The sequence below is a fragment of the Chlorocebus sabaeus genome, chromosome 26, assembly GCF_047675955.1.
Source record: "Chlorocebus sabaeus isolate Y175 chromosome 26, mChlSab1.0.hap1, whole genome shotgun sequence".
Classification (NCBI taxonomy): Eukaryota; Metazoa; Chordata; class Mammalia; order Primates; family Cercopithecidae; genus Chlorocebus; species Chlorocebus sabaeus.
The window spans coordinates 32,478,574-32,493,875 of NC_132929.1; the positions used below are offsets into that span (position 1 = coordinate 32,478,574).

The 15,302-nt window shown below is 41.7% G+C and overlaps 1 protein-coding gene and 1 long non-coding RNA gene across 8 annotated transcripts in view; one reads left to right on the forward strand and one right to left on the reverse strand.

Annotated features, from left to right (window-relative positions):
* The window catches only part of LOC119628040 (uncharacterized), a 90,428-nt gene extending 85,066 nt beyond the window's left edge, over positions 1 to 5,362 (reverse strand). Inside the window, exons 1-2 of the long non-coding RNA XR_005244333.2 lie at positions 4,290 to 5,362; positions 2,397 to 2,503 (exon numbers count right to left, since the gene is read on the reverse strand). This is a non-coding gene — a long non-coding RNA (uncharacterized lncRNA). The remainder of the gene's footprint in view (positions 1 to 2,396; positions 2,504 to 4,289) is intronic.
* Positions 5,363 to 5,461: 99 nt separating this feature from the next.
* Positions 5,462 to 15,302, forward strand: part of TCF12 (transcription factor 12) — a 364,983-nt gene continuing 355,142 nt past the window's right edge. For 2 of the 7 annotated variants that reach the window (XM_008016474.3, XM_008016478.3), the window contains exons 1-3: positions 5,467 to 5,767; positions 6,751 to 6,847; positions 7,847 to 7,919. In XM_008016474.3, the coding sequence (XP_008014665.3) occupies positions 6,773 to 6,847; positions 7,847 to 7,919 (148 nt within the window). In that variant the 5' untranslated portion in view covers positions 5,467 to 5,767; positions 6,751 to 6,772. Of the gene's footprint in view, positions 5,768 to 6,750; positions 6,848 to 7,846; positions 7,920 to 15,302 lie in introns of those variants that run through there. The other 5 variants (XM_008016475.3, XM_038010019.2, XM_038010020.2 and 2 more) reach the window with 5 other exon arrangements.

Consider the following 15,302-nt stretch of genomic DNA (forward strand, 5'->3'; position numbering starts at 1 on the left):
TACTACTTGCTAGGCACTGTGCCAAGATATACATAGAAATATGGAGAAAGGTTATTACTCATTTTACTTGATTAACTCTACTAAGTTTAAAAAAATGGAAATCTCTAAGTTTGATGCCCTAGATTGTTTAACAGTTTTTTTTCCTTTCTTGGCCTCTGAATTTGTCTTGATTTTGGTGTAAATGTGTGTTTTTATAAAAGATGAAAGAAGAGATTCTAAAGGGGAAAAAGATATTGAGTGTAAGATACTGAGAGACATTTGGGGCGGGGCATGTCCTCAAATCTGAATATAGCATTTGTATAAGCCATCTAAGTGTCTTAAATAGTGGATAAAAATGATATTAGCAAAGAGTAGAGAACTATTTTATCTATCAACATTCAGAGAGAAAAAATGAAATCACTACCAGGAAATACCACAAAAGTGGGAGGTTCTTGCTGGTTGGTGGAAAAGAATGCTGAGAGTAGACAGTTGGTCATTAGTAGAATTTGGCTCATGAGAGAGTAAAAGGTCTTGGCTTTTCATTCATCAGTGATGGTAGTGCCATGAACTGAGGATACTACTTCTTATTAAACTCACTGTTACATAAATTGTCCCTGTTAGTCACAAGGGGATAGTTATTCTCCTTTTCTCTTTTCTGAGACAGGGTTTCATTCCCATTGCCCAGGCTGGAGTGCAATGGTGCAATCTTGGCTCACTGCAGCCTCTGCCTCCCAGGCTCAAGCAATCCTCCTGCCTCAGCCTCCCAAATAGCTGGGACTACAGGCACACACCACCATGCCCAGCTAATTTTTGTATTTTTTGTAGACACAGGGTTTCGTCATATTGCCCAGGCTGGTCTGAAACTCCTGGGCTCAAGCAATCCACCAGCCTCAGCCTCCCAAAGTGTTGGGATTACAGGCGTAAGCCACTGCGCCTGGCCAGTTATTCTCCTATAGAGCAGGAAGCTACCAGACGGTCTATTAGCCATCAACCTTGGATCCTAATGGATAATGTTAGGAGGCCAGTCACTTCATCCAGATAGCAATTTACTACTCCCACTCAACACCTGACTTGATTCTCTTCTCTCCTTCTCCTCTTAGCTTCCTAGAATACTTGTCTTCTAAAAAGGGACCAAGGCTAAGTCAATCTGCCAAGGAAGCAAAAAGCCCATTGCTTTGGCTACTTTTCCTTTTGACTATAAAGGGTTCTCCGGGCAACTCAGGTGTCCTTGATAAAATATGCATATGTGTGTTCAAGGATGAAGTGTGTGTGTTGTGTGCGTGGGGAGGCTGAAACCATGTTGACAGAATTCCTGTGTCTGTCCAGTAGTGGATTACAGTGAATGGACAGTGAATTAAGCTTTATTAGATTGCTGGGCATGGTGGCTCGTGCCTATAATCCCAGCACTTTGGGAGGCTGAGGTGAGACTAGCACTTGAGCCCAGGAGTTCGAGACCAGCCTGGCCCATATAGTGATACCTTGTCTCTACAAAGAAAAGTTTAAAAATTAGCCAGGCATGGTGGCATGTGCCTGTAGTCTCAGGTATTTTAGAGGCTGAGGTGGGAGGATCACCTGATCCCAGGAGGCAAACATGCAGTGAGCTGAGACTGTGTCACAACACTTTAATTTGTGCAATAGAGTGAGACCTTGTCTCAAAAAAAAAACAAAAAAAACAAAAAAAAACTATTAGATTGTAACTTTCTTGAGGGCAGTATGGGTTTTAGACTTTCTGTCCTGAAACATTTAACACCATGCCTGGCATGTAAGAAATGCACATTAAATACTTTTCAATATTAATTTATTGATAGTGATTAACTTATACTACAGAAATAGTACTATTAATTAATGCTGAATTTGTATTACTTAGTTGTTTCTCTCTGAGCTTTTCAATAAAGGCTTCTGGATCTATCTAGATGGGTCAGCAAAGGCCCAGAAATGAGTTAAAAGTGATACAAAACTCTACTTTTTATATTCTTTCTGTCTTCTGTGTAAGTCAGAGCTATTATAGGAGATTCACTGGTGGGAATCATTTTCTTTTATTAAAAATGACACATGCGGCCGGGCACGGTGGCTCAAGCCTGTAATCCCAGCACTTTGGGAGGCCGAGATGGGCGGATCACAAGGTCAGGAGATCGAGACCATCCTGGCTAACATGGTGAAACCCCGTCTCTACTAAAAAATACAAAAAACTAACCGGGTGAGGTGGCGGGCGCCTGTAGTCCCAGCTACTCGGGAGGCTGAAGCAGGAGAATGGTGTGAACCCGGGAGACGGAGCTTGCAGTGAGCTGAGATCCGGCCACTGCAGTCCAGCCTGGGCGACAGAGCGAGACTCCGTCTCAAAAAAAAAAAAAAAATGACACATGCAAAGGCTGTATTATGAAAAATAATTTCAAGTTATAACGTCAAATGAATGATACCTTTAATTCCAGCTCCTCCTTTTTGGGTCTGCTATGCTCTTGGCACTATGTTAGGTGCATGGTACTGGCAGATGCATGTCAGTCCGAACCCTCAAGGAGTTCACAATCTAATAAAGAAAATAAATTATAAAGTAAAGCTATATGGGCCATAATAGATATGAAAAACTTCACCAATCAGTCCCTAAGTAATGAGGGAGCCCCTATGACTGAAGGTTTGGGCAGACAGATATTCTTCCTCTGCGCTAGTTGTGTGAGAAGGATGAGAAGAAAATCTTGAAAACAGCATAAATCCTACATGTGGGATCACATACCTTCTCCTTCCCCAAGATTTCTCTCCAGTTTTACCATGGAGTCATAGAATCTTATCGCAGTGCAATGGTTTGAATGTGTCCCCCAAAAGTTCATGTGTTGAAAACTTAACCCCCAATGCAACAGTGTTGCGAACTGGCACCTTTAAGAGGGACTTCAAAGAGGGTAGAGTCCTCATGAATGGATTACTCTCTGTTGTGTGTGCTCACTTGCCCTTCTACATGGGATAACACAGCAAGAAGGCTCTCTAGAGATGCCAGTTCTTGGACTTACCAGGCTCCAGAACCATAAGCCAAATAAACTTCTTTATAAATCACTCAGTTTATGGTATTCTGTTAGTAGCAGGAGAGAATGAACTCAAACACATGGGAATGGGGCCTTAAGTTATCTAATCAGACTTCCTACCTGATGTTCATGTTTATGTCTTTGCTACTAAAAAAATGGTCATTGGGCTGGCACTGTGTAGACCATACTAGATTACAGACAACAGAAAATTCGAATCCGATTGGTCTAATCAGTGAACTCAGAAGTTGCTTGATTCAGAGCCTCAAAAATGTCACCAAAGCCAGGTGTGGTGGCTCATGCCTGTAATCCCAGTGCTTTGGGAGCCTGAGGAGGGCAGATCACTTGAGGTCAGGAATTTGAGACCAGCCTGGCCAACATGGTGAAAACATGACTCTACTAAAAAAATAAAAAATTAGTTGGGCATGGTGGCACACGCCTGTAATCCCTGCTACTTGGGAGGTTGAGGCAGGAGAATCGCTTGAACCTGGGAGACGGAGGTTGCAGTGAACTGAGATCCTGCCACCCTCCTCCAGCCTGGGTGACAGAGCCAGACTACGTTTCAAAAAAAAAAAAAAAAGGTCACCTAAGATCAGATCTCAATGTATGTTTTCTTGATGTCTGCTTTCTTTTAACCTGACTAGACTTGTGTTTGGAAGATGGCTACCCACCATCCAGGGGACCCGATTTTTGGGGACATGTAGAAAAAAGCGCTCTCACAAAATGGAAGAAAAACTTTTCCCAAGAAAGACCAGGAAATTGCTCCTCTCATTGGCCCAAATACACTACGCCCATTGCCAACCAATAACTGTGGCAGGGAATGGGATTATGCTGTTTTAGGTTGGAATTATGCTACGTTGCTTAGATTGGAACCACCTGCCCCTGTAAGTAGGCAGAGCAGGGATGTGACTAAGAACTGGGCTTGTTTACCCAGATAAGGAAGAGTGGATATTGGGGAGTCTAGGCCACCACAGGATCTGTCATAAATTTTAGGTACAGCCAATGCAAAGCCTTGGAAATCCACCTGACAGCTCCGGTTGTACCATCCGCCCTCCGTATCTGGGGTTTCCAAATTCTGGGATTCAACCAATTGAAAACAAAAAATGTAGTTAGGCTTATCAGGCCTGAAAATATACGAAAATACAGAGCCTGAAATATAGCCTGAAAGTGTACTGAAAATATAGAGATTTCTTTGGATGATTATTCCCTAAATACACCTTAACAACTATTTACATAGCATTTGCATTGTATTAGGTTTTATAAGTAATCTAGAGATGATTTAAAGTATATGGGAAAACACACCATTTTTACGTAACAGACTTGAACATCTTAGAAAATCCAGAGTCCGGGAACCAATCCCATGGATACAGAGACAACTGTACTAAGTACAGTAATGGCATATGGTAGCTGAATCTACCTCGCTTTCCATGCCAGTCCGGAATCCAAAGGCTCCTTCTTGCCATGTTGTCCTCAGGCGTCGGCTGCTTCCTTCCATTTGTTACTTTGTGTCTTCTTTCCTCAGTGTTTCTTCTGCGTGGGCCTTACTGGTCTTTACCCACTCACTTACCTAAGAGTCAAAACACTGGCTGCCATTCAAGAAAATCTCACTTCCAGCCCAGAATCGAAGAACTGAGGTTTATTTTGTCTTCTTTCTACTCTGGGGCTTCTTTGAGGCCAAGTTCAGAACTTGCGCACAAGACAGTGGCTGTGTGACAGAGCCACCCTGGACTGTCTCCGTTAGATGAAGAGACTGGCTTGATCCATTCCCAAGAACTCGTCCCACGTGCAATTCTGTGGCTCCGAATGGGATTTGGGTGGGAGGAGGTGATTGGAGATGTGGGGTCTTCGTGAGTGGGGTATTTCAGAACCTGAAGCTCACACGGCTTTTTCTGGTTTGAGGGAGGTTTGCCCTTTCTCCTGCATTCGGCTCAGCATCGAATCTGACCGGCCGCGCCTACTCCCGGAACGGCCGAGGAAGCTGGGTCTCCCGTCCCCACGCGCGCGGTGTCCGCGCCCACTGCAGCCCTCCTGGGCGGGAGCCTCTGGGCCTAGCTTAGGGTGGCGTCCAGCGTGACCTGCTCGGGAATGGCAGCCTTCAGTGCTCTGCGGCCTCGCGTTCCGGGAAGTTGGGGGACCTGGGCTGTGGATCCAGATGCTCCCACAGTTGTGTCTCCGTCGCTCCGCTTCGGGGGCCGAGAACCAGCAAGACCAACGCGAGGAGGCGCCACAGTGCCTGCCGCCCCGCTCCCAGGGGGCCCGGACGAGGCTTCCTCGGCGAGCGGTCGGGGCCTCCTTCTCGAGGTGCCTGCGAGCGCCTCCTGCCCCTCCCTGCCGGCCCCAACTCCGTCCCGCCTCACCCGACCGCGGGCTTTGTCCACCCGCCGCGGTGCAGCTCCTCCCAGTCCCCCGCCGGCTCCTCCCCGCCCCCTCTGCCGGCCCCACTTCCTAGGCGGCGGAGCGGGCGGGGGAGGAAAGGGTTAAGTCGCGGCTCTTCCCGGCGCGGAGGGATCCGGAGGCGAGCCGAGCGCGGTGGTGAGGCCGCCTCAGCGAAAAAAATGTCCGCCTGAGGAGACCCACAAGTTCTATTCGGGGGGACCGACAGCCCGCCCCGGGAGGAAGGGGCGGCCAGGCCCGAAAGCCGCCTCCCCCGCCCAGACCCGAGAGCTCGTGCGGGGCAAAGTGAACCGAGCCGCTGGGCGGTGCAAGGGGAAGCCCAAGCCCGCTTTCCCGGCCAAAGTGAACTTTAATCGGGGTGGTTGGATGCGGAGACGGGGCGGCAGGTAATTGCGGGCTAGCGAGCGGGAGGGGGCGGCGCGGCGGGGCTGGGGGCTGCGGGACGCCGCCGCGTCCCTGCTGGAGCGGGGGCGCCCCCGTCCCCCGCCTCAACTCCGCGCCCCTTTGTACAGCGCCAAACCCGGGGTCCCCTCCAAGTTGGGGAGCGGAGTGGAGGCGGAGGCTCGAGTCGCGGGCGCTCAGGCCCGCTGGCGGCGCGCTCGGCCTGTGCGCCCCGTTCGGCTCTCGACTCGGGCCGGCGCCCAGGCTCCGGGGCGCGCGGGAGATCGGGCGGCTTCGGCCGCGGAGCCAGGCTCATTGTTCGGCAGGTCCGGGGCAGGGCAGCAAAAGTGGGAGGAGGCCGAGCCTGGGGAGGAGGACGCCGGGCGAGAGCGAGACTAGTTGTCGGCGTTTCTGTTTTCTGTTTAAAAACGCCCTTGGATGCGCCGGGGGTGCTTTCCGACCCCCTGGGCCCGGCGGGGACGTCCGGGCGGCGGCGGCCGCAGACGCGGGCCTGCGAGCGGCGCGTTCCCTGCAACTTGTCAGTTCTATTGTTGCCGAGCGAGTGAGTCACTTCGCATCTCCGCTCGCCGCCGCTCCGCTCGCTGGACGCCGAATTGCCCCTCACCCGGCTCCTCGAGACCCCAGCCGCGGCCGGGCCCCGCGCGCTGAGCACCCGGCGGCGGCGCGGAGCAGGGGGCGCCGAGGAGGGGCCAGAGACTGGCTCGGAAACTTGCGGGAGAGGCGGCGAGTTGCGGGAGCCGCCGCGTCGGTCTCGGGCCGCGCCGAGGAACGCGTGGATTCCGGGACCCGGCGCGGGCACTGAGCCCTCCCGCCCCCTCCTCGCTCGGCGGTGGGAGCGAGTCGGGGTCCTGGAAGTCATCCTGGCGCCCCCAGCGCTCTTCCGTAATCTTCCCCAGTACGGCTCTGTGTCCCCTCACACACTTTGGGCCTCGGTGGTCTTTCGTTGAGCCCGTTTCCTCTGCCCTAGGACCTGCTAGAAGTGGCCGAAGATGAATCCCCAGCAACAACGCATGGCCGCTATAGGGACCGACAAGGAGCTGAGCGACCTGCTGGACTTCAGTGCGGTATGAGAGCTTTCCACGACATCTTGGGGTTCTGCTGAGGATTAAAAAAAAAAAAAAAAAAAAAGGTGGAGGGAAGCAACGTGGGGACTAGGCAGCGTGATCTCCATCTGCTTGAGCAGTAGTTCTCAGGGCCGGAGTCCAGCTCCCCCAAGTTGGACACCTGAACTTTGATGTAATGTCTAGACTTGCACATTTAAAACTTTAATGCCAGAGGGGTCATTTGATTTAACCAGTTAAAAGGAGAACAATGTAATTATGACCTTTGGTTGAGTCACCCTCCCACCCCGATGATTATTAGGAATCTTGGACTTTATATGAAAAATTGTTTTTTTCTTCAACACTCCTCACCATTTTCCTTTCCAATATCAGATGTAGTTTATGGTACCTGAAAGATGTCAGCGACAAGAAAAGTAGTCCAGAGCTAGAATTTCTAGCCTTCTGAGCAGAGTACTTTTATACACACACACGTGTGTGTGTGTGTGTATTATGTTCTTAACATGGGAAATGACTTAAAAACATCAACTGAAACCGAAGGGCCCACTGCTTTTATTTTTAATGGGTCTAATTCCTTTATTAACTGCTGTTAGGAGGCAGCACCTATACCTGCTTTATACAATTCAGTTATAATCCTTACTGTATGTAGTAATTTAATTGGCCATAATTCTGACTGTATGTGTATATTAAGATGTAATGTAAACGTAATGAGATTCACTTAGTTCCACAGTAAAGATCATGGATAATAATATACTGTGTAAACATATCTTGGAATCTTCCATGTAAATGATCGGGTCTTCAGAACAAAATGTAGCCATTATTTCCAATTAATTAGGAAATAGTATCACTCAGTATATTTGCGTCTCTGGATCTGAATGTATCTCCAATTTTATTTTAACTTTCCTCTGAAGTATAATAACTGATAAATGACTTTTGGTGGACTTTTGTTTGCAAGGAATCTAGAAGAATTTCAGGACTAACAGATATATTTGGGTTATTTCGCAGATGTTTTCCCCACCTGTTAATAGTGGGAAAACTAGACCAACTACACTGGGAAGCAGTCAATTCAGTGGATCAGGTAAGATGATGTCTTAAACTAAAGACTCATATTTTGGTGGTGTGATACATTTTAGTAGAAAAATAGAAAGCATGACATTTAAATATTATTGAATATATGTATATAAAAGGTGGAGTTGAGTCAAGTGATAATTAGTAAGATTTATTAATTTTAAAAGATGACAGTTCCCTCAGAAATCTGTAGGAAATCAGTAGTTTCGTTGACAATTACTTAAAATGTTAGTGGGTTAACTTTTCAAAATGAATAGAAACTTAGATTTATTTGTAAATACCTATTAGATGACTGAATTCTGTCCTATATCCAGATTACATTCTGATAATGTTTAGAGTAAGTTAAAGTAGATCTACACACTAGTGCTCTTTAAATTTACTTTCAGTACATTTATGACTACTGTGCTCCATTTTAAAACATTTATCCCATTTTTAAGTATGCATTTTTTCATTTTTTAACTTTTAAAAACTCATAATTTTAAAATATTTTAGAAGCAAGGTTCATTCCATTGTACCAAAGCTGTAACTTTTTATTTAATTTAAATTTATTTCTTTGTGCTCAGAGATGAAAAAAATAACTGAAGCCATGACAGCATCATCTTAAGAAAACCAACTGTCAGATCTCTGGGCTGAAACTCAGTAATTCCTCTTTGATGGGTGCCTTTTATTTCCCCTGGTAAAATAATAGTTGATTTCTTAAAATACTGTGAGAATAAAACATCAGAAAATAAGGTTAATTTCATAACCACCTAAACACGTCATACCACTTTACATTCTAAAAAGTTTGTTTTTAAAAATTGTATACTAATTTAATTTACTAAAATTCATTTTTAATTATGAAATTACAACTTGTGGGGAAAGTATAGTATGTCCTTAATCATCTTAAGTGAGTGAAATGAAGGCGTTTTTTTGAATTTTAAGTAGGTTAAAGACTAATATTATTCTTGATCAAAAGGACATCATGAAACGATAGCCAAGTCCCAACTCTTCTCTCACCTCCTTCCTTTTACTGGTAATCATTTGAAAGTTGTTACTTTTTTGTGGTGGGGGGAGAAAATTTAATAATTTTAAAGTTGTAGAAGATGGCTGTATTTCTTTACTGGTGTTGATACATCTCATTTTTTGCAACTAATAATTCATTCTCAGGAACCTTCAGATTTACTTTGACGAATACATAGTAGATGATGCTTAGTATTTTTTAAAAATGAGTCATGATATTACTGTTGCCTACTGTTCCAGCTTAAATTGTGGTAAATATATATAACTGGACACTCACTGATACAATAACATGAACTCCAGGAACTTGCTATTAGAAGTGCATTCTATTTTTAGAATAAAGGCAATTATATTTATTTCACTTTTTAAACTTAAGGATTTATGTAGTCTGTGAAATTAAAAAGTATATATATATGAACTGGGATATGGATTACAAGCATGACATTGGAGCAATTTTTGGACTACTTTTAGTATGTTGCATTACACAAAGAAAAAATTTTTCTACATTACAAATGGTCACCGTATTTGATTATTTGGAGTAGGAACTTTTAGTTTTAAAAGTTAGATTTGTTATCCATTGAAAGGTTTGAACTTATACACCTGTATGCAGTGAACTTAGCAATATTTATCTGTGTGTTTTGTTTTAAATGCTACAAAAAGTTGTAATAAGCTGTGACTTTTGATAAATTAGTGAATGAATTTGAATTTGGGGAAGAGAAAATGGCATATGATTGTTTTTCAAATCAAGATGTACTGGTAGATATAATTTTTCTGTGGCCATTTCTTAAAGGGAATGTCTAAAAGAAATTGGTATAGTAACATTATTTTAGTTATATAATTTATATTTGTATACCTTATTGACATTTGAATAATCTTCTGCCCTGATTTCAAAGGATATTATGTAATACACCCTAATGCCTATGTATTTGCAGCTATTAAGGAGCTAAAGGATCTGACTTTCCTTTTGAAGAGCTGCTGTAGTAAAGATTAGAGTTTTTTGTTTGTTTTCTGTTTTGTCTTTGGAGTGATATTTATAAAAACCTCATGCTGTTTGACTTATGAAAACTAGAGTTTATAGTTGGGTATTGTAATTTCCTTTCTTATTTGTCCTTTTTGAGAAAGACTCAATTTCACAGTGGGCTGTTTTTGAGAAACAATATATAATACTTTCAGAAACTTTTTTAACTAGAAGAATATATATATATACACTGTAGTATGTGATGTTATGTTTAATCTTATTCCTGAAGCAAAACGAATAACTCATGATAGCTGAGTTATTTGCGTGTCAGAAGTCACTATGGAAAAGATAAAGGTGTGTTTACTACTAATTTGTCTTGAGGATCTGATATGTTATTCCTTCATCAAGGTGTTAAAATTTTCTTTGCATTATGGTGAGAGTGAATTTGTTCACTTGGTATGATGGGCTGTGTGAAGTGTTCCTAAAGTGACCTTGAGAGAAGCTTTTCTTTCTGTAGGAGTGAAAGGTGGGGTACTCTGATTAGGGCAGTGTTTAGAAAGAAAGGGCAGTGTGTAGAAAGAAAGTTTGTTAAAAGGATTGACAACATGGAAATGGTTCAGATGTTTAAATCCATGTCCTCAACTTTAGGGTTTGAGTGTGTATGTCTAAATTGTGATTTTGGGTTTAGTTTTTAGTAGATTAAGTGTTTGTTGCGATATCTGAAAATTTCCTTTGTTTTGGAATCCGAGTAGTAAGGGATGTTGTCATTTTGTAAGCCATCTGTAGATATTGAGCATCTCTCTGATATTTCTATCTAGAATGTCATTTTGAGTATTAAGTAAAGCTTTACTTTTTCTTATTGAATTCAGACTTTTGTAACAGTATAGGTTTCTTTTTGCCCAAAATTTTCAGAGATAATTGTAGGAAGTATTTTCTGGCTCTTAATTTTTAAAAAGGAATACAGATTTTCATTTTTCAGTTACTGATCTTTTTTGGTCGAGGGGGGAAATTTTTAGATATACTTATAGGCTTTTTGAAAATATTGACATAGGGCCAGAAAAATGAATCCTCATTAAATTGCTCTTCAGTATTTTTATTTTTTGGTAGTTATAGATTCATATGCAGTTGTAAGAAACTATACAGAGATTCTATATGCCTTTTACCCAGTTTCCTGCAATAATAGCACCTTGCAAAATTAGTACAGTATCACAACTAGGTTATTGATAGTGATACAGTCAAGATACAAAAACTGTTCTGTCACCCCAGGGATTCTTGGTATTGGCCTTTTATAACTGCATCCACTTTTCAAGTAATTTTAAAAAATGGCAAGATTACTAAATGCCTTCTTACCCTGTTAAACGAGGAGTAAGCTTTTCAAGTTGCCATAGCATTACTTGAACATATCAACAACAAAATCAAGAGAAAACCAAAATTGTACCACTGTGGATTTTTACTGAACTATAATAGAAATAGGAATGGTGATTTGAGAGAGGAAACCAGGTCTGACCTTTCACTTAAGGTATTTTAAGGTTATGAGTAGGGTGTAGTTCATATTATGTACATATTAGTGTTGAAATTTATAATAGCTATAATTTGTAGTAATACATACTTGTTATTATTGAGCCATGTTAGACATTTGCTTCAGGTAAGCTGTAGTGATTAATGAGAGTAACCACAGAGTTAGCAGGTGTGTGAGGAAAAATATATTTTAGGACAAATATGGTCTGGTATTAAGTGGCTCATTTAAGGTAAAAGGTAGCAAGGGAGTGTTTTAGATAAAACCTGTATATGAAAATTCAAACTTGGAAAACATAAAAATTAGAGACAAGATTACAACCATGAGTATTGTATACTTTTCAGAACAATTCCTGAACAATTGAAAAACAAGGTCGGGTGCGGTGACTCATGCCTTTAGTCCCAGCACTTTGGAGGCCAAGGTGGGTGGATCACCTGAGGTCAGGAGTTTGAGACCAGCCTGGCCAACATGGTGAAACCCTGTTTCTACTAATAATACAAAAACTTGCTGGGCGTGGTGGTGGGTACCTGTAATGCCAGCTACTCAGGAGGCTGGGGTGGGAGAATTGCTTGAACCCAGGAGGCAGAGGTTGCAGTGACCTGAGATGGCGCCACTGTACTCTAGTCTTGGCAACAGAGTGAGACTCTTGTCTCCAAAAAAACAAACAAACAAAAATAAATAGTCTTCTCCCTTCCCCACCAGCCGTAGTCATTGCTTGTCATGGATTTGAAAAACAATTTGATTAGATCACAGCATTTTAGGGGCTTGTTTATTGTATATAGTGAAGCGTACCTCCGATTAATATTTTTGTTTTCATTAGCCGTTTAAAGACAATTTCAAGTTTCTGTCTTCAAGATATCCTTTGCTATATCTTTGAGTTTTTAAACAAGCCTTTTGAAATGGGAAGATAAAGATGAAGATATCCAGCCTTGACTAGAAACAACTTTCAAATTTTACACTTATTTGGGCAATAAATAATACTGTCTTATTAAAGCCATATAGTCTTTTCTGCTCTTAAACAATTGGTAATCTTTCCTGGAATGTCATTGCCTGCCTAGTGTTGTCAAAGACTTGGGTAATCTCACTGAAAGAAAGTAAAAGTAACACTATTAGAAAGGCTCTCCTGAAAAAGAAAAAAAAGTGGTATTTCTGGACAATGTGTGGAATGCCTTTTTAAAAGATCATTTAATAAGACTGCCTTTGGTTATCACTTGAAAGTATGTTTATAGATGGGAATGTTGAAATTGCAAATCTAAAGTGTTTGTGTTTAGGGAAGATAATGAGAAGACAAACATTTAAATGTGTTAGTTCAAAAGACTAATGAATGACAGTCTCCTTTGTTAAATAGTTGTGCCATAAGTATCTCATTTTTATCAATTAACTATTTAGTATCTACCTATGCATTCTTCTAGCAGTTTTTGGGAAGATGGGAAATGGAGAAGGTCATTGCTCAGAAAAAGTGGAGACATTTCCCCGGGCGTGGTGGCTCACGCCTGTAATCACAGCATTTTGGGAGGCTGAGGCAGGCAGATCACTTGAGGCCAGGAGTTGGAGACCAGCCTGGCCAATGTAGCAAAACCCTGTCTCTACCAAAAATACAAAAAATTAGCCAGGTGTTGTGGCACGTGCCTGTAGTCCCAGCTACTGGGGAGGCTGAGGCAGGAGAATCACTTGAACCCAGGAGGCAGAGGTTCCAGTGAGCCGAGATTGCGCCACGGCACTCCCTCTTGGGTGCACGGAGGGAGACTGTCTCAAAAAAAAAAAGGTGGAGACATTTATTATTAGATGGGAAGTAAAATACTTAACATAGAATATGTCAACAAACACACATTATTGTAGTTTAAATTGAGTCCATAAGAAAGAGGCAGTGCTGAAGAGTCACGGAACTGGCTTAAGGAAAACTCAGAAATATTGAGTTTAGAGTTAAGTTGTGATGGAGATATGGGCAATGAATTAGGGAAGAGAAGAACTGGTCTTCCAGTTGAGGAATAGCATGAGGAGAGACCTGGAAATAAGAATTTAGCTTGATCCAAGGGCCTGTACAGTTCAGAGAGTGAGAAGCTGGTTTTTATTTGTCACCACTCCTTAATTCCTGGGGGAGTTCATATTTACATATTATCTGGAGCTGGACTACAGGTGTTCAGATCCAGAAATTACCAGTGAATATCTGGGTGATCTTGGGTATGTTACTTAACTTCTCTGCTTCTGTTTCTTAATCTGTAAAACAGGACTAATAATAGTAGTTATCCTTATAAGGTTGTTAGGAGTGTTCAATGAGTTAATACATGTAAAGTTCCAAGAATAGTGCCTAGCACATAGTTAGCTGTGGTGGAGTAAATTGTTAGTGGTGAGACACTAAAATAAGGAAGGCATTTATTTACTTTGGAGGCCTTTATGCCAATCTAGGATGAGCTGGTGAGGGATTGCATTTGGTGTTAGTGTAGGGAATAGAAAGGAAAAATATCAGAAGTAAAGGATTGATAGAATTTGAAGGATTGATAGAATTTGAAGGATTGGCTTTCTGTAGGTAAGAGAAATGACTCAAGATTGCAGTTCTGACATAATTGGAGGATAGCAATGCTGGAGGTAATAAAGATGCTGAATTGTTTTTTGCATTTTATATTTCACATGACCTGGGACTCTTCTGGCTAATTTGAAGATTTATGAGGGACGTATGCTCAGTAAAGATGTTGGTTAAAAAGAAGACCATCTTTTTTCTGCATATAAAGTTATTACATAGTCATAATTGAAAAGAACATTGGAGAACAGAAAAAGCAAAAGGGGAAAAATTACCTTTATTTCACTATCCAGAGAAAATTGTTCATTTCCTTTTTGTCTTTTTTTTCTTATAGTTCTGTTTACAAAGTTGGTAACTTAATGTTAGTTCATTTATGTCCTGTTTTTTGTTTCACTTAATTTTCTACCATTAACATTTTCTCCTGTTATTAACTTGGCTTAAAATAGTTACATGCTCTTAAGTGGAATGAATATAGCATAACTTAACATCCATTTTCTTACTACTTGACATTTAGGGATTTTTGTTAATTTGCTTTTTGATATGATAAATAATGTAGTACTGACCACCTTTTTGTGTGTGTGTATGTTTTTGCCCACATTTTGATTTCTTTTGGTTAGGAGATGCAAATTTTGTTTTTTGTGCCTACAAGTTAATAATTAAAGCTAATGAATTCCCTTAGGGAAATGAACACAGAGGGAGATAATTTATCAGACCAGGGATTGATGTTAATGGTGGAGTTACATGCATAAAATTAGTGACTTTGGTTGATTATTTAATGTAACAATACAAAATTTTATTAGTATGTGAATGGAATGCATTATGACATTTGGAGCACATTTGTGCTTGTATACAAATGTGTTGTGTGGTGACTGGAGGGAATTGCTGTCATTCTTTGACCTGTGCTTATTGAAGTGGAGTGGAATCTAATTGAAGTCTTGTCAGTGAGAGAGCCCTTGAATTCTTGACTTTTTGTGAGAGAGGCAGTATAGTCTGGTGGAAAGAATTGGGCTCAGGAGCCAGACAACTGGATTGGAATCGATGACTTGCAACTTACTAGTAGGATGGCCTTAGGCAAGACATTTAAATAATCAGAGCTATACTTTTTTCATTTGTGAAAAGTGGCTAATAATGCCCACCTACAGAATCCTTGTGAAGATTAAATAAGGTTATCTATATATTTCCTCCTACAAAGCTGCTTCAGAAATGGTAGCTGCTATTATTTGTGGTACCTTCTAATTAGTATTCTTGGTAATACTAATGATTCTATTAGAAATCATTATATAGCCAGTATTATAGCTAGTGTTTATTGAATTCCTATTATATGCTAGGCATTGTGATAAGCAATTTATGGGCATTATCTCATTTTACTTTGGATAAAATGAAATGTTTTGTCTGTGGGGTTGGA